This window comes from Ailuropoda melanoleuca, chromosome 5 (genome assembly GCF_002007445.2).
Source record: "Ailuropoda melanoleuca isolate Jingjing chromosome 5, ASM200744v2, whole genome shotgun sequence".
Taxonomy (NCBI): Eukaryota; Metazoa; Chordata; class Mammalia; order Carnivora; family Ursidae; genus Ailuropoda; species Ailuropoda melanoleuca.
Window position 1 is genome coordinate 27387060 of NC_048222.1, and position 19300 is coordinate 27406359.

The window sequence follows — 19300 nt, forward strand, 5'->3', positions numbered from 1 at the left end:
AAGGACAGAGAGCTACCTAAAGAAACTGATGGCTGGAGCAAACTGCAGCCTGGGTCAGCCACACTGATAAGCATCACCAGGGTGCAGTGGGGACATCAAAGCTCCTTTCCAGTAAGGGAGCAACAGGAGCTTACTATTTAGACATGATCTTGATGCTCTTGTGGCCCTTTCTGGTCTTCTCCCAGTTGCTACCACTGAATTTCTCAAGGACCACACTCCAGGTGATGCCCTTATCTAGACATTGTGGGGCAATTGAGAAGCCTCCAGGGTTTGAGGGGTGAGTGGAAAAGCTCTGAACGTCCAGTCTCTTAACACAGAAGGTGTGCTGTGCTTTGTGCGTGTTGACTGTGCGTGTAGTTACTCTCTGGGCTTCCTTCAGTAGCTGGAACGATGAAGTGTGTATCCTACTTCTCTCAAATGCTGCAGTTGCGGTCAAAGATGTGCAGGTGCCCTGAGGCCAACATTTCAGAGGACTGCTCCACAGTGGCAGCCTCCTGTGCGCTCCCCCAGGCTCTGGTAATGCAGTGTGTCCGGCGACAGCTTGGCGGCGCCCTCCAAGGTGAGCTTCTGCAGTCCCAGCGCTCTCCCTCGTAGCGGAGGTCCGACGGGGCTACCAAGATCTGCGCGGTTGCCCGGGAGGCAGCGGCGGGAGCAGCGCAGGGAGGGGCGGGGCCAGCTCCACGCTGGCGTCGGGGCCGGTCTCCTCCGACCCAGGGTAGTGTTCCTTCGCCGCCTCTTGCCGCCGCAGCCTCCTGCTCCTCCCGGACCGCCCCCGCCCCCGCCTGGGAAGTGCGGCTCTATGGGCGTCCAGCCGCTAGTCCCCGAAGTTGCAGCTCTGCTACTAGCCTGACATGGTTTTGTTCATCGATTTTTTACGGTAGACTCTTGTAAATGTTTTTCTCTTCCTTTTGGTTTACTTAATAACGTTTTCTTTTCTCTAGCCTACTTTATGGTAAGAATATAGTATATAATACGTATGATATTCAGAATGTGTGTTTGACTGTTTATGATATCGGTGAGGCTTCAGGTCAACAGGCTATTAAGGCTATCCAGTTTTTAGGGAGTCGGAATTTACAGCGGGAATTTCTGCTGCGCAGGGTCTGCCTTTGTTTAAGGGCACCCGGTATACAAGTTTAGAATTGCTTGATTTTTCTGGCCAATTGAATCAATTATCATTATGTGATATCCATCTTAATCACTAAGAATGCTTTTTGCCTTAGATTCCTGCAATACTATATCGGTAACTACTCTCTTTAGGTTAGAGTTTCTGTGGTATTTATTCATCTTTTAATTTTTCAATCTTTCGCTGTCCTCATATTTTAGATTTGTCTCTTGTAAACATAGATGTGGATTTTATTTTATATTTTTATTTATCTAGTCAGAGTATCCTTGTCTTTTAAACGGAAGCAATTGATCCATTTGTAATTCAAGGAATTATTGATATAACTGAGTTTAAAACCATTTTACTCCATGCTTTCCATCCATAGTACTTGTAATATTTCTCTCTCCGTCCTCCTCAGCTTTTTTCCCTCCCTCCCTTCCTGGCTAATTCTTTCCTTCTTTCCTTTCTTTTCTTCTTTTACATTGATGGACTTTTAATTTTTTCATGGTCTGCTTCCTTAGTTTTATATTTTATATTACTGGGGCGCCTGGGTGGCACAGCGGTTAAACGTCTGCCTTCGGCTCAGGGCGTGAACCCCGCGTTGTGGGATCGAGCCCCACATCAGGCTCCTCTGCTATGAGCCTGCTTCTTCCTCTCCCACTCCCCCTGCTTGTGTTCCCTCTCTCGCTGGCTCTCTCTATCTCTGTCAAATAAATAAATAAAATCTTTATATTTTATATTACTATAGTAGCTTATTAGTTGTTACTATAGAGATTACAAATTGTAACCTTGGTTTATCAAAGTCTGATAAAATTAGTGTTTTTACCTGTATGTATAAAGCAAGCATACTCTATTTATCCATCTCTACTTATATGTTATTACTCTCATTTAATTATACTCACATGTAAACATCAGCATCGATGTTAAAAACCTTCAGGATGTTATTGCTTTGCAGTCAGTAGTTATTAAGATTATCTGTGTATTTACCTTTTCAGGTTTGATAGTCCTTATAGCATTTTTGGAACTTTCACCTAGGATATTTACTAGGAAACTTCTAATTAATTTTAATTTTTTTTGGCCTGGGATTGCTTTTATTTCACCTTCATATTAGCAATATTTTGGTTCTGTATGGAATTAAATTTTGGCAGTTATTTTTGTTCAATACTTTGAAGGTTTCATTTTCTTTTATCCTGGCTACTATTGTTTTATTGAGGAGAGCTTAATCTTACAGTTTACCTCTGAAGGTACACTATTTCTTTTCTCTGCTTTTAAGACTTGCTTTTTGAATTTCTTAGCAGTATTATTCTGGTATTCTCGATCTTATTTTGTTTTTAAACTTATCTAGTTTGGAATTGGTAGTGATTTTTATTTATTTTCTTAAAAGATTTATTTATTTATTCTCGTGTGTGAGTGGTGGGAGGGGCAAAGGGAGAGGGAGAGAAAGAATCTCAAGCGGACTCTGTGCCAGGCGGGGAATCCAACTCAGTGTTCTATCCAGGACCTGAGATCATGACCTGAGCTGAAGTCTAGAGTTGGCGGCTTACGTCAGAAAGAACAGTTACCCAACATTTGCAACAACATGGACAGGACTGGAGGAGATTATGCTAAGTGAAATAAGTCAAGCAGAGAAAGACAATTATATGGTTTAATTTCATTTGTGGAACAAAAGAAATAGCAGGGAGATTGGTAGGAGAAGGAAGGGAAGAATGAAGGGGGGGTAAACAGAAGGGGGAATGAACCACAGGAGACTATGGAGTCTGGGAAACAAACTGAGGGTTTCAGAGGGGAGGGGAGTGGGGAATGGGCTAGCCCAGTGATGGATATTAAGGAGGGCATGTATTGCATGGAGCACTGGGAGTTATATGCAAACAATGGATCATGGAAGCCTACATCAAAAACTAATGATGTACTGTATGGTGACTAACATAACATAATAAAAAATTAAAAAAAGGAATTATGTACCCAGAAAAATGCAAAAATAAAAAATAAATTAAATAATACTAGTTAAAAAAAAAAAAAGAGTCGGCCGCTTAACTGACTGAGTCACCTAGGTGCCCCAGTTGTGATTTTTAAATATGTGGTATCATATCTTCCTGGTATGAAATTTCTTGTTGCAATATTCCTTGTTTCCCATTCTCTTTTTCTCCTTCTGGCATATCAATCATGCAGATGTTTTGACTTTTCTCTGTAACTGGTATTATTCTGATATGCTTTCCTTTATTCTGCATCCTTTTGTCTCCATGCTTCATTCTAAATATTTTCTTTTGGCACAAAATTGGTTCTTTGAAAAAATGATTGAAGAAGGTACTAACCCACTGACAAGAATGCTAAAAAGATGGAGAACACACATTTCCCAGTATGAGGAGTGAAGAATGAGACATCTCAGTAGCTTCTGCATGAAAACATGGAGCTCTCTATTTTGAGCCTACTACACCATACATGTCACTATTCTCATTTTTTATATCACAACTTCTGCTAAAAAACATTATTCTGTGTTTACATTATTGCAACCAGATAAATACTATTAAAATGCAACCAATTTATCAGTGTAGTTTTACTTCAGTTCTTTACAAATTTTTAGTATTACCTGGAATTTATATTGCTTTTATTTTTTTGTTTAATTTTCTTTGCAGTAATCATTAATGTATCTCCAAAATTAATGCACGAAATGTACAGTCTTTTAGTTTGTTGAAACACATTTGGGCATCTGTCCAGTTTCTTGTCTTTCAAAGACATCTGCCACAAATCCCTCAGTATGTCAACTGGACTAATTATTTTTTGTGGACTAGTAGTCATTTTGGGATTTTTGTCACTCACAAGCTGGGAAGATGCAATATTTTTTTAGCCTGATTAATGATCTTTTGTAATGTATCTAAAAAGTTAAGCTTTTTATGAGCTCCATTGTACGTCCTCATATCAATGACTTTCCTGTGACGCACAGGTATACGGAAGGAATACAGCGTATGTTGGGTCATTATCACATGCTCATAGGAACTTTAAGTGAGGCAGAGTCTCTTCTTCTCGACGATCATTCCCAGGAATTAATAAGAGTGTTTAGGTCTGGATATGAGAGGCTAAACTGGAACTCACTAGGTAACATAATTCATCTGCCTATTTATTGCTTTTTAGACTTTGGGATGCAAAAATAATTTTTTTAGATTGTTTTAGTTGAATCATAATTTATGTATGTAGATGTTGCTAACACGTGAGTTTTGATGGGAAGATGCAATTTGACCTTTGTATTGAATTGTATGTTTTTGCAATCTCTTTTGGATACCTGGAGTTTCTCTTCCTTGGTTTACATCTTTGTTTTTGTGGAGTACATTCACCTGTTTTTTCTGAATGAAGAGGACACGGGAGATGAAAATTTTATCACCTGCATTCATGAAAATAGCATCATTTGACCTTCACATTTGTTTGATAGGATTTTGGGAGATACAGAATTCTCCATTGGAATTATCTCCATTAGAATTTGAAAGTAGTGGTCCATTGTTTTCTAATTTTAGCTATTGTTACTGAGAAATCTTATGCTATTCTCTGAATCCTGAACCCTGATATTTGTCAACTTTTCTTTCTTTCTTATGTTCTGAAAATGCATGATGCTATGTCTTCATGTGTGCCTTTTCCCACTTATTGTGAAGAGCCCTGGTGGACTCTTTGAATTTTAACTTTTTATAGTATTAAAATCTGGGTGACTTTTCTCTCCCCAACCCCCAACAGAAATTGTTGGTTTTGATGAAAAAAAAATGCATGATCTATGACTGGTACTCTTGTTAATGTGGAGTAAATCTCCCTGAGTTGTTCTGTTCTTTTCTCTTAATTCCTATTTTCTGTCTTTGTTTTGTTTGATTCAGTTGACTTTCTAGGAATTTTATTGACATCATTTTCCAATCATTGTATAGAATATTACTATTTAAGACCTTCATATATTTAATATACTACAACTCTTCTTTTCCCATAATATGCTTTTCATACCTCCCTGTTGTTGATTCCTAAGTGTCCTGCTCTCCTGTTAAAGGGGAGCAGATCTTTTGGAGCTATTACTTTGTTTTATGCCCGTCTTCTGTGTTTTGTTTCATTTGCCTCTCTGGAAGTTTAGTTTTAATTTGTTTTGTTACTGAAGACTGTTTGTTAGGACACAGATTTGCAGAGGTAACATTAATTTTGGATTATTTTTTCTGTTGACAACAATGCTGGCTCTGAGGATTTTTCAGGTATATATGTTAAGAAATCTGCTCCTTATCCACACTGCTCTCCTCCTTTGTAGTCACTTGGAACTGAAGAAAAATGTTTTCCCTGAAGGAGTTATCAGTCTTGCAGCACTCTCTTTAGTGCAGTTATATATGCTGGTGCATTTCCCCAATGAATGGAGATGAGCATCTGGATGGAAGACATGTGTAGGGCAAGAAAGGTGGGAAGGGGCACACCCGTCTTCCAGTGCTTCTTACTTGTGTTCACCAAGCCTCTGGAAGCTATTTATTTATCTATTTATTTACTCAAATCAATTAATTAACATATAGTGTACTATTAGTTTTAGAGGTAGAGTTTAGTGATTCATCAGTTGCCTATAACATCCTGTGCTCATTCCATCACGTGCCTTCCTTAATGCCCATCACCCAGTGACCCCATCCCTCCCAGCCCTCTCCCCTCCGGCAACTCTCAGTTTGTTTCCTATGATTAAGATTTCTTATGGTTTGTCTCCCTCTCTGATTTCATTTTATTTTATTTTTCAGTCCCTTCCCCGTGTTCATCTGTTTTGTTCCTTAAATTCAACATATGAGTGAAATGATATCATATTTGTCTTTCTCTGACTGACTTATTTCACTTAGCATAATACCCTCTACTATATATATGTGTGTGTATATACGCACACACACAATGGAATATTATTTTTTTATCCAGTCATCTGTTGATGGACATCTGGGCTCTTTCCATAGTTTGGCTATTGTGGACATTGCTGCTATAAACATTGAGGTGCATGTGCCCCTTTGAATCACTATGTTTGTATACTTTGGGTAAATATATGGTAGTACAATTGCTGGGTCGTAGAGTAGTTTTATTTTTAACTTTTTGAGGAACCTCCATACTGTTTTCCAGAGTGGCTGCACCAGCTTGCATTCCCACCAACAGTATGAGAGTATGAGAGGGTTCCTCTTTCTCCATATCCTTGCCGACATCTCTTGTTTCCTGGGTTGTTAATTTTAGTCATTCTGACTGGTGTGAGGTGGTATCTCATTGTGGTTTTGATTTGTATTCCCTGATGCTGAGCGACATTGAGCATTTTGTCATGTGTCTGTTGGCCATCTAGATGTCTTTGGAGATATGTCTGTTCATGTATTCTGACCATTTCTTGATGATTATTTGGTTTTGGGGAATAGAGTTTGGTAAGTTCTTTATAGATTTTGGATACTAGCCTTTTATCTGATAAAACATTTGCAAATTTCTTCTCCCATTCTGTAGGTTGTGTTTTAGTTTTGTCAACTCTTTTCTTTGCTGTGCATAAACTTTTTATCTTGAAGTCCCAATAGTTCATTTTTGCTTGTTTCCCTTGCCTTTGGAGACGTGACTAGTTGAAAAACATTGGTGAGAGTGGCCATCCCTGTCATGTTTCTGACCTTAGAGGAAAAGCTTTCAGGTTTTCCTCGTTGAGTATGATACTCAATGTGGGTTTTCATATATGACTTTCATGATATTGAGGTATAGTCCCTATATCCCTACACTGTGAGTTTTTATCAAGAAAGGATGCTGTATTTTGTCAAATGCTTTTTCTGCATCTATTGAGAGGATCATATGGTTCCTGTCCTTTCTTTTATTAATATCACATTGATTGATTTGTTGAACCACCCTTGTAGTCCAGGAATAAAACTCACTTGGTTGTGGTAATTAATCCCTTTACCATACTGTTGGATCCTATTAGCTAGTATCTTGGTGAGAATTTTCACATCCATGTTCATCAGGGATATTGGTCTGTAATTCTTTTATCGTGAGTTCTGAATCAAAATAATGCTGGCCTCGTAGAATGAGTTTGGAAGTTTTCCTTCCATTTCAATATTTTTGGAACAGTTTCAGAAGAATAGGTGTTAATTCTTCTTTAAATGTTTGGTAGAATTCCACTGGGAAGCCATCTGGCCCTGGACTCTTGGTTTTTGGGAGACTTTTGATTACTGCTTCAATTTCTTTGCTTCGTATGGGTCTGTTCAGATTTTCTATTTCTTCCTGCTTCAGTTTTGGTAGTATATGTGCTTCTAGGACTCCATCCATTCCTTCCAGATTGCTTCATTTGTTGGCATATAATTACTTATAATATTCTCTTATAATTGTTTGTATTTCTTCGGTGTTGATTGTGATCTCTCCTCTTTCATTCATGATTTTTATGTATTTGTGTCCTTTCTGTTTTCTTTGTCATAAGCCTGGCTAGGGGTTTATCAGTCTTGTTAATTCTTTCAAAGGACCAGCTCCTAGTTTCATTACCTGTTCTACTATGGTTTTTTTTTTCATTTCTATATAATTGATTTCTGCTCTGATCTTTATTATGTCTCTTAGTCTTCTGGATTTAGGCTTTATTTGCTGTTTTCTCTCCAGCTCCTTTAGGTGTAAGGTTAAGTTGTGTATTCAAGACTTTTCTCGTTTCTTGAGGAAGACCTGTATTGCTATATACTTCCCTCTTGGGACCACCTTTTCTGCATCCCAAAGTTCTGAACTGTCATGTTTTCATTTTCATTTTTTTCCATGAATTTTTAAAATTCTTCTTTAATTTCTTAGTTGACCCATTCATTCCTTAGTAGGATGTTCTTTAACCTCCATGTATTTGTGGTCCTTCCAAATTTTTTCTTTTGGTTGACTTCAAGTTTTAAAGCACTGTGGTCTGAAAATATGCATGGCATGATCTCAGTCTTTTTTACCAATTGAGTCCTGATTTGTGATCCATACGTGGTCTATTCTGGAGAATGTTCTATGTGCACTTGAAAGGAATGTGTATTCTGCTACTTTAGGATGAAATGCTCTGTATATATCTGTGAGGTCCATCTGGTCCAGTGGAATTCCAAGCTTTCCTTTCCTTGTTGATCTTCTGCTTAGATGATCTATCTATTGCTATGAGTAGGGTGTTAAAGCCTCCTACTATTATTGTATTATTATCAATGTGTTTCTTTAGTTTCATTATTAATTGGTTTATGGAATTGTCTGCTCCCAAGTTACAAGCATAAATATTATAATTGTTAGATCTTCTTGTTGGATAGGTCATATTATTGTGATATAGTGTCTTTCTTCATCTCTTATTATAGTCTTTGGTTTAAAATCTAGTTTGTCTTATATAAGTATTGCTACTCTACCTTTCTTGTGATGCCTATTAGCAAGATAAATGCTTCTCCCCCCTTTACTTTTTTTTATTTAAGATTTTATTTATTTGAGAGAGAGAGAGAGCACAGAGGGAGAGTGGGAAGGAGAAGCAGACTCCCCACTGAACAGAGAGCCCAATATGGGGCTCGATCTCAGGACCCTGAGATGACCTGAGCCGAAGGCAGACACTTAACTGACTGAGCCACCCAGGTGCCCCAGCCACCCCTCATTTTCAATCTGGAGGTGTCTTGAGCTCTAAAATGTGTCTCTTAGAGACAGCATATTGAGGGGTCTTGTTTTTTTAATCCAATCTGATATGCTGTGTCTTTTGATTGCAACATTTAGTCCATTTACATTTGGAGTAATTATTGAAAGATATGAATTTAGTGCGATTGTATTACCTGTAAAGTCACTGGTTCTGTAGATTGTCTCTGATGCTTTCTGGTCTTTGTTACTTTTGAGCTCTCTCTTTGCTCACAGGATCCTCTTTAATATTTCTTTCAGGGCTGGTTTAATGTTCACTAATTTCTTTAATTTTTGTTTCTCCTGAAAATTCCATGTCTCTCTTTCTATTCTGAATGGCAGCCTTACTGGATAAAGTATTCTTGGCTGCATGTTTTTCTCATTTAGCACGTTGATTATATCATGCCAGTCCTTTCTGGCCTTCCAGGTCTCTGTGGGCAGGTCTGCTGCCAGTCTAATGTTTCTACCCTTGTAAGTTAGGGACATCTTGTCCCAAGCTGCTTTCAGGACTTTCTCTTTATCTATGAAATTTGCAAGCTTCACTATTGTATGTTGAGGTGTTGACCTATTTTTATTGATTTTGGGAGGGTTCTCTGTGCCTCCTGGACTTGAATGCCTGTTTCCTTCCCCAGATTAGGGAAGTTTTGAGCTATAATTTGTTCAAATAAACCTTCTGCCCCCCTTTCCTCTTCCTCTGGGACCCCAGTTATTCTAATATTATTTTGCTTTATGATATTTCTGATTTCTCAGATTCTCCCTTTGTGAATCAGACATTGTTTTTCTTTTCTCTTTTTCTCAGCTCCCTCTTTTCCATCATTTCGTCTTCTATATCACTGACTCTCCCTTCTGCCTCACTCACCCTAGCAGTTAGAGCATCCATTTTTTACTGCAGCTCAGTAATAACATTTTAATATTTCAGCTTGACTAGATTTTACTTCTTTTATTTCTATAGTACGGGATTCATTACTGTCTTCTATGCTTTTTTCAAGCCCAGCTAGTACCTTTATAATCGTTGTTTTGAATTCTAGTTCTGACATCTTATGTCCATATTGATTAAATCTCTGGTAGTGAGTACTGCCTCCTTTTCTTACTTTTGGCATGAGTTTCTCTGTCTTGTCATTATGTCCAGAAAAGAATAGATGAAAGAGAGAGAAAAGACAAAAATAGCAACAACACCAGAAAAATACAAACAAAACAAACTGGAAGAAAACAGAAACAAAATAAATTAAGAAAAAAGAAAACAAGAAGTCTGTTTGTTAAGAGAAACTAGATTCCAAAATAGGAAAGAAAGAAAAATTTACATATACACAAAAATAAAATACAGTGAAAGGAAACAAAGAATAAAAAAAATATAAACATATATATAAATGAAAGTTAAAAGAGAGTTAAAAAAACAGTTGATAAAATAAGAAAATCGCTGACAAAAAATAAAACTGAAAGACTAAAGGATAATAGTACCCCCCCCCCCCCATGNTTGTAGTTCTCTATGATTGCTAAACTTGGTGTTAGTGGGTTGTTCCTGCTGGTCTTTGGGGGAGGGGCCTGTTGTGTTGATTCTCAGGTGTTTTGCCTGGAATTGCACCTCCCTTCCCAGGTGGTCAGGCTCAGTGTAAGCAGCTCCCGATTGCACTATGGGGCACTGTTCTGCTCCCTGAAGGCTTTCAGCACTGATGGGGGGATACAAATGGTGGTTCTCCATCTCTAGCTCCGGAGCTGAAATTTCATGCCCCTCACTCTTCAGTGAGCCTTCAGAGAAAAGCAGTCAATCACTCTTGTCTCCCTGGATTCTGTCCTAACTCTGTGTTCACCTAGCCTGTGACTGAGTGTTTTTATCTCAGGCAAGCGACCCAGTTTCCAGTCTCCAAACTTTACAGACTCTTGTGGCGGGCACTCCAGCTGTTCCTCCCAGAGGAGAGTGGGGTGGTCTCTCCAGGTTTCTGCCTTTTGCTGGGCCTCTGCTTGGCGAGCAGTCACCTGACCATGCAGCGGTTCGGGGTTTATGGCAAGCAGAAAACCGGCACCTAGACTCGCTGTTTTCCCTGCTTCCCTGCTTGGATGTTTGGAAACTCTGCCACAATTAGGCACCCCCAGTCTTTTTGTGACCCTAGGGATCATGAGACTATGCTGTCCCACCTGGGATTCTGCCCCAAGGAAGCTCTTTTTTTTTAAAATATGTATATTATCTTATAGATTATTCGTATGTCATTTCTAACATATTTTTAATATTCTACCTCTCTTTTTCCTTGAATGTACTTTACATCACCTTACTGTTGATTTGTGAGTGAATTATCTCATTTATCTAAAATACATTTTTTAGATTTTACATTTTTCTCTGAACTTTCTTGGTTTCCCTAATTTCCTGTTTACTATATGATGGTTTAGTTTTGGTCTTTTGGTTTCAAGTCTGTCTTACAACATCTTATGATACTTGGAAGTCCATTTATATTGAAAAATGGAAGTAAAGAGCTGATCTTGTGTGCCTGGCTACAAATCACCATCCAGGCTAGTCAGATTTCTCTGAATGACCCTTCATATAAGAATCAGTCTGTCTTTTTCCTGGGGTAGTTCATTTTCTCCAAACATGGGTTATCTATACTTTCTGAGTTTTCTGAGTACATTGGGAAAAAAGTAGGATCTAGACTCTTACATATCCCTCTGTTGTCAGATGTCGCCCTGATTTTGCCTGTGTAGGAAGTCCCTGTATCCAGGGTGCCTTTGGTTTAACCTCTCCTGAGCATAAACCATTTTTCTTCTGCTCTACTGTGTGGGACCAAAGTAGAAGCTTGATTGAGAGGAGTGGAAGAGATGATTTATATGAAGTTGTTTTAACAAACTTTCAGCTAATCATCCTGTCTTAATATCAACCTTTATATGCTTGACTAAAATGTTACCTGGTCCCTGAAAATCCTGAGCCCTCTGGTTCTAGTCTTTACAGTGAGCCCTCTTGAATTTCCTTAGGATTCATGTTTTTTTGGATAGCTAAATTACTCATTATTCATACATTGGCTTTTCAGCTTTAATAATTTTGTTTCAAATTTTCATCTGCTTTTTTCTGTTGCTATTTCTGAGATACCATAGTTTTGCCTTTAAAAAAAAATCTTTTCTTTTACTTTAGTGTGTTTCCAAGGGTACATGGAGGAAAATGAAATTTTTCAGTATCCCAGTAATACTTTCATAGTGATGGGATTTAAGCTATTATGACAATCAATATTGGAGCAAAATCTTTTTCCATTCCTTAGATACTGAAGTATACTAGTGACAAGAGACAGAAGAGGAACTTACCAGTTTGTCCTGAGATAGTTTCTGTAGAAACAAACAGAAATAAACATGGAAGCTAACTTAAAGAAGTCATTAATATTTTTCTCAATTCTCTAAAACAGCAAATTTATAAAGACACAAATGATGAAAACGAAAGTATGCAAGAATCTCTTGTGGGACTTATGATAGCACAGAATATTTCAGATTCAAAAGAGGAACTTACTGACAGGTTTTGAAGTCACAACTGAAAAAGAAAAGAATATAGGCATTGATTGTCTATTAGAAGAAAATTAGTTTTCCTTAATACCTCCTAAAATCAATCTGCAGAATGCAAAGTTTATATGAATTATTTAAGTTTAATTTCTCATCTCAAAGTACATGTTATTTATTTTAAAAGTCAAATTATTTAATGTAAATAAAACTAAAATTTCTCTGACCCACCCCTTCTTACCTCCTATTTCCTTTGAACTTACACTCTTTGGGGGTGGGGGCTCTAGAACTAATATTTAGTTATAAAATATCCACTTGATATTTCATGATTTCCCAAATTTGGGTAATGCACATTGGCGTCCACCTATGAGCAATAAGTATGTACCTCTTTTTATCCCCTTCATCAGTTCACTTCTCTTCTCTCTATTTTTCCAATAAACCCAGCTCACAGTTTTTTTGTAAGGTTTTATTTATTTATTTATTTGTTTGACAGAGAGAGAGAGAGAGAGCGCGAGAGCACAAGCAGGGGCAGCTGCAGAGGGAGAGGGAGAAGCAGACTCCCCGTGGAGCAGAGAGCCTGACACCGGCTCCATCCCAGGATCTTGGGATCATGACTTGAGCCGAAGGCAGGTACTTAACTGACTGAGCCACCCAGTGCCCCCCCCAGCTCACTTTTTTTTTTTTTTAAAAGATTTTATTTATTTATTCGACAGAGATAGAGACAGCCAGCGAGAGAGGGAACACAAGCAGGGGGAGTGGGAGAGGAAGAAGCAGGCTCATAGCAGAGGAGCCCGATGTGGGGCTCGATCCCGTAACGCCGGGATCACGCCCTGAGCCGAAGGCAGACGCTTAACCGCTGTGCCACCCAGGCGCCCCCCCAGCTCACTTTTTATATGGTAAATCAGCATATTGTGTTAGCAATAGCCTGAAAATGTAAATAATGTTCATTGTTGAGTAATGTATTATGTTAGCTTTCTTATTTGAAGTTTTCTTTTCTCTCTAGTTGATTCTTGACGTTTTGGAAGATTTCACTGAACATTTTTTTAAGTTTATGCCTTTTATTATTTTTTGTCAGTCATTTTAGTGGATTTCTGAAGGGAAGAGAATAAAATGCCCATTTTCTTTCTTCTTTTAGCGACGTATAGTTAACATACAGTGTTATGTTAGCTTCAGGTGTAGAGTATAATGATTCAACAATTCCATATATTTCTCAGTGCTGATTAAGTGTGCTTTTAATCTTCCTTATCTTTTTCACCCGTCCACCCACCCACCCCCCTTCTGGTAACTACCAGTCTGTTCTCTGTATTTAAGAGCTTGTTTGTTTGTTTCTCTGGGTTTTTTGTTTGTTTACTTGTTTGTTTCACTTCTTAAATTCCACATATGAGTGAAATCATATTTGCCTTTCTCTGATTAACTTGTTTTGCTTAGCATTATACCCTCTAGATCCATCCATTTTGTTGCAAATGGCAAGATTTCATTATTTTCATGGCTGAGTAATATCCCACTCTGTGTGTATGTGTATGTGTATGTGTATATATATACCAGAACTTTATTGTAAAAAAAATTATTATGTTATTGTGTGGTCTGGCTTGAGAATTCTGAAAATTTAAAGGTAGGTCCTCTGTTGGGGCTGCCTGGAATACTCAGGCTCAGTCTGAGATTGTCATCCTTAGGGGAATTTCTTCTTCATTAGGGAAACCTCAGCTGTACTCTTACAGCCTTTCAGCTGATTGAATCAGATCCACTCAGATTATCTAGCATAATCTCCTTTAGAATTAAATTATAAACTTGAATCACATCTACAAAATACTTTCCCAGCAACATTTAGATTCATATTTGAATAATTTGGGACTGTAGCCTAAGGTGATACATCAAAAGACCATAGCAGTCTGTCCACTCCTTGTCATTTTAGCACTGATGCACATTTCCTTAAGCCACACTTAATCTTCAACTGAAGATAATAACAATTCACATGGTATAATATGCATATAACCAAAAGCACATCCAGATTTCCCAGAAGAGTATGCATAGTCCTTGGATGAGATTCACTCTTCTTGCTATTCTGTGAGTTAAATTCTGTGAGATTAAGTTGCTATTATTATCCATCTTGTGTAGATGATAAGTTGATAAGAGAGAAAAAATAAAAATATTTGGTTAATATGTATATAAATAAATATTAAAAATAAGGCAGAAATCCTTATAATTATAATCTTTGTTTCTGCAACTGCTCACATGGTTATAGCTATTGTAGGTATTGATAACTACCTTATTCCACTACTCATTCCATATTTTCTGTGCCTTCAGTAAGCATGTGAACTGGTCTTTGTTCTTTACCTGGCCGTGTGGTCCATACTTTCTTTTTTGAGCGATCTGGGCCATTATCAGTCCTGCTTGAATGGGGTTGTTTTGGTTTTCCACTGAGTTAAATCACAAGATATGGTAATAATAAGTAGACACGTATGAGATCTTCTTACCTCCATTGCATTGTAGCAGCTCAGTTTCCCGTTGGTAACTGGGATCAGTCACCCCATCCAATACAGTAACCCTTTTGTTTGCTTTTTGATTCAAATTCATGAAGAACCCAAAGTAGCCAGTTGGCATTGTCTACTTCCAGTTCAGTGGAATTATTGTATCTTTGTGGACGTATTCTTCTTCTTGGATCTATGACCTCTAAATTAGCAAAGCCTAAGTTCATGATGATAGAAGGCAAACTTTGTACTCGTGGATCTCTAGGAGTAGTAGTGAGGGAAGCCAACTCCATTTAATTCCTGGCCATATATTGGACTGTGATTTAGAGTATGTACAACATCCTACAGGATATTGCCTCACCCAGACCAGGTATTGTCATCTAGTTGGCACCGTAACTGAGACCTTTAATACCTTATACTCCTCTATCAAGCTGGTTGCATTAAGATGATGGGGAACATGACAGTACAAGTGAATTCCATCAGAATGAGCCCATTACCAGACTTCATTTGCTGTGAAGTGAGTTTCTTGATCAGAAGCAATGCTGTGTGGTAATGGTAGTAGAGAAGACATTTTATAAATCCACCGACAGAATTACTGCATATGGGGAAGACAAACCATATCCAGAGTAGTTAACTATTCCAGTAAGAACAAAGTGCTGCTCCTTCCAGGATGTAAGTAGTGCAGTGCATGGAACATGCCAGCAGGTATCTGGCTATCACCCTGGAGCTTGGTGCCACATTAGAGACTCAATGCCCTTCTCTCCTACTGGCAAATTGACAGCTGGCAGTGGCTGTAGCTAGTTGGCCTCGGTGAGTAGACGTCCATGTTGCTGAGCACATGCCTAACGTGCTACCATGATCACTTTGTTCATGATTTCACTGGGTGAAAAAGGATAACTAGTATCCACAGAATGGTTCACTCTATCCATTTTATTAAAATCTGTCTGATGAGATTACTCTGGTGATCATTCATGTGGGACACAAATATATTTACATTATTTTCCTATTCAGAGATGTCTATCCACATACTTCTTTCTCAGACCTCTTCGTTACCAATTTTCCAGTGTTCTTTCCAAGTCCCTGACCATCCAGCCAAACCATTGGCCACACCCTATGAATTTACATAGACTCTTATATCTGGCTATTGCCCCTTTCAGACAAAATGAACAATCAGGTGTGCCGCTTGAAGCTCTGCCCACTGGAAGGACTTCCCTTCACGTTCCTTCCAAAATGTCTCAGAAAGGGGCTATAGGGCCATTGTGCATGTCCCAACTTTATGGGCTGGTGTTTCAGACAACAGGCAGTTCATGATGGGCAACTCAGATCTCATGGCAACCTGGTAGCCCTCGGTTAAGCATTCAGCCTCTACTAAGACTCAGTAACAATCCAAAAGCTTTTTCTCAAAATGAGAATAGTCATTTGCAGAGGATGGCAGATACTTACTTTAAAATCCTAAGGGCCTACAAAAGGCTCCACATAGCATTTTGTCTGCCACTAACACTCCAAGCATATCATGTCTGCTGGATCATAAAGCCTAAGTGGCTGAGCCCCTTGCCTGGCAGCCTGGATCCGTTGCCCAGCCTTTTCTTGCTCTGGGACCCCCTCAAAACTGGCAGCTTTTCAGGTCATTCTGTAAGCAAGCTGAAGTAGCACACCCACGTGGATATCGTGTTGCCTTCGAAATACAAAGAGGTCCACCAGGCATTGTGCGTTTTTCATTGGTAGGAGGGGCTAGAGGCAACAACTTACCCCTCACCATGGAAGTTGTATCTTGACATGTCCCACACTACTGCTCCCCTTGAAATTTTCCTGAGACAAAAGACCCCTGCATTATTGTTGGATTTGTTTTCTACTTCTTCTGATATACTGAAGTTTTATCTAAATATCTACAGCCGTTGCTTCTCCTTGTTTGCCAGGGCTAATCAGCGTAGTCTCACCATAGTATCATAGCGGGAAAAGTGATGTAAGTTCCTGCAGGCTAAATTATGACACAGATGTAGAGTTGATGTGACCTGAATTAGCACAGTGTGGGCATATTGATTATCTTGTCAACTGAAAGCAAACTGCTTCTGGTGGTCTTTACTAAGAGTATAGAGAAAAAAAGTCTCTTGGCAAATCAGTAGCTTCGTGGTAACAGGGAATGTGTTAATTTGTCCAAGCAATGAAACCAGCACAGCAGTGCAATTTGAGCCATTATTTGATTAAATTTATGATAATCTGCTGCCGTTCTCCAAGATCCATTTATTTTCTGCATAGGCCCATTGGTAAGTTAAATGAGGATCAAGTCTTTGGTAGTGCCATACATGTCTGCAATCCTCTGGGAATGTGCTATTACTTTTGGTTTATCGTTTTCTTAGGTAGAGACTTTTTGTGGGTTCCACTTGGCCAGTACTAGCATAATAGCCCTTACTTCACAGATCAGGGAACCAGTGATATAATCCTGCCAGTTTTGAGTATATCTGTTCTAATGATGCATTCTGAAACTGGATAAATAGCTGTTGGATGGATTTGGGGACCTATTGGTTCTACTCTGAGAGAGACTTGAGCTAAAATCCATCAATCCCTTATCTCTATAGGACCCTACTCTGACTGATGGACCATAAGGATGTTTTGGGTCTTCAAGAATTAGTGTCAATTCAGAGCCAGTGGTCAGTAATCCCTGAAAAGTGATTATTTCTCTTTCCCCAATTTATAGTATTTCTGGTAATTGGTCCTACGTCCCTTTGTGAAAGGCTTGGAGAAAGATTAATATTATACATTGCTGGCAGTATAAAAAGGGCTGTCTTCAAGAGGATCTGGCTTCCACTTCATTCCATGATTTCTGGATCTGTAAACTGGTTCCCATCAGAGAATTGATTGAGGAGCTTGTTTCTAGTGATTCAAGTGACTTCTATTCACTAGACCTAGAACACTTCTGTTAATATAGATAAAGTATGAATTTAGAAAACTGTCCATCTATTTCTTCTCTAGGGATATCATTATCAGCTGGCCAGGGTCTTAGATCTCTAGGAGTCAGACTCCTCTAATTCCTGCTTTGGCTGCCATTCAACTCTGCTCTTAAGGGCTATCCAAGGGATTGAATCAGGACCACCAGATTATCTAGGATAGTCTCTCTTACCTAATGCCAACCTGTTACAGACTTTAATCACATCCACAAAGTACCTTCACAGCAACATCTAGATTGGTGTTTGATTGAATAACTGGTACTATGCCCAGCCTATCTGACATATCAAAAGACCTTTCCAATTGGGAATCCACATTTTGACCTTCTGTACTAAATTGCATGTTTTGGGGATTTCTTGATTTCCTTTTCCTTGGTTTCCACTCCTTGTTTGATGGAGTATATTCTCCAGTTTTTCCTGGGGAAGGAATGCATGGAAGATGAAAATTTTGAGACTTTTAATCATATGTTTATATTTGCTTGATAGATTTCCTTGGGGGTTCAGACTAATCTGCTGGAAGTCTTTTAGAATTGAGAAGCATTTGCTCCAATGTTTTCTAGGTCCACTGTTGAGAAATATGATGCCATTCTGATTGCTGATCCTTTGTATAATTTTTTCTTCATTCCTAGCATATTTTGAAAATACATGATGTTGTGATTTGATGTGTGCCTTTTTTCACTGTTCATTGTGCAGAGGGCTTTTTCTTTTTCTTTATTTTTTTTAAAGGCACTCTGGGCTTTTTCAATTTTGACGTCTCTCTCTCTCCTTTTTTCCTCCCACCATTAAAAAACAATCTCTTGTCTGGTACTCTTATTATTGTACAGTATATCCTCTTGAACTGTTATTTTAATTTTCTTTTTATTTCCATTTTTGGCTTCTTGTTTTTTATTTTTGGCTTCATTTTATTTTCTGGGATTTTCTTTTGACATCATCTTCGAACCATTTTACAGAATATTAATGTCACCTGCTCATATTTTTAATATTCTGTAGCTCATTTTTGTTCTCTGAATGTCACTTTTTTATATCACCCTATCCTCTTTTCAAGAGATCGGTATCTTCTTAGGTGTCTTAAACACATAATGAAAAAAACCAAAAACCAAAAACAACCTTTTCACCGTTTTTCTGAATTTTCTTGGTTTCTTGCAGTTACCTATTTTCTGCATAATTGGTTCTTCATTTTCAAGGTAGAATCTGTTCTGCAATATCCGTGACCATTGGAAGTCCATTCGTCCTGCAGAGTTTAATTCTAAATAGCTGATCATGTGTGCACGGATAGTGACTGTCACCCAGGTAGGCTGGCTTTCTCTGAATAACCCTCAATAGCAGAATCTGTAGGTCTTTCTTCTAAGGTAGTTCATTTTCTCCCATGCAGGGTCGTGTACTCCCCTCATGTATGCACAATAAAACCGACTGTCAAAGTTCTTTGAGTACACTGGGGAAAGAATATAGGTTGTAAACTCTTATTTTGGTCTCTATCATCAGGATGCTTCTCTGTTTTTTCCTGTACATGGAACCTTGTTTTCAGGGTTCCTTTGATTCAACCTGTTCTGAGGATAAAGTCCTTTTCTTCTACTCTGGTACGTTGTGTGTACCAGAGGGGAAGCCTGATGGAAGGGAATGGAGGAGACAATATGTATGGACTTATTTTTTTCTTCTTCTTCTTTTTTTAATAATAATAATTTTTTTATTATGTTAGTCACCATACGGTACATCCTTAGTTTTTGATGCAGTGTTCCATG

General features: G+C 38.4%; 1 protein-coding gene across 1 annotated transcript in view; it reads right to left on the minus strand.

Annotated features, from left to right (window-relative positions):
* Positions 1–413: 413 nt before the first annotated feature.
* The window catches only part of TSBP1 (testis expressed basic protein 1), a 151125-nt gene continuing 132238 nt past the window's right edge, over positions 414–19300 (minus strand). Inside the window, 1 exon segment of the mRNA XM_034661681.1 lies at positions 414–797. Within this exon segment, the coding sequence (XP_034517572.1) occupies positions 414–797 (384 nt within the window).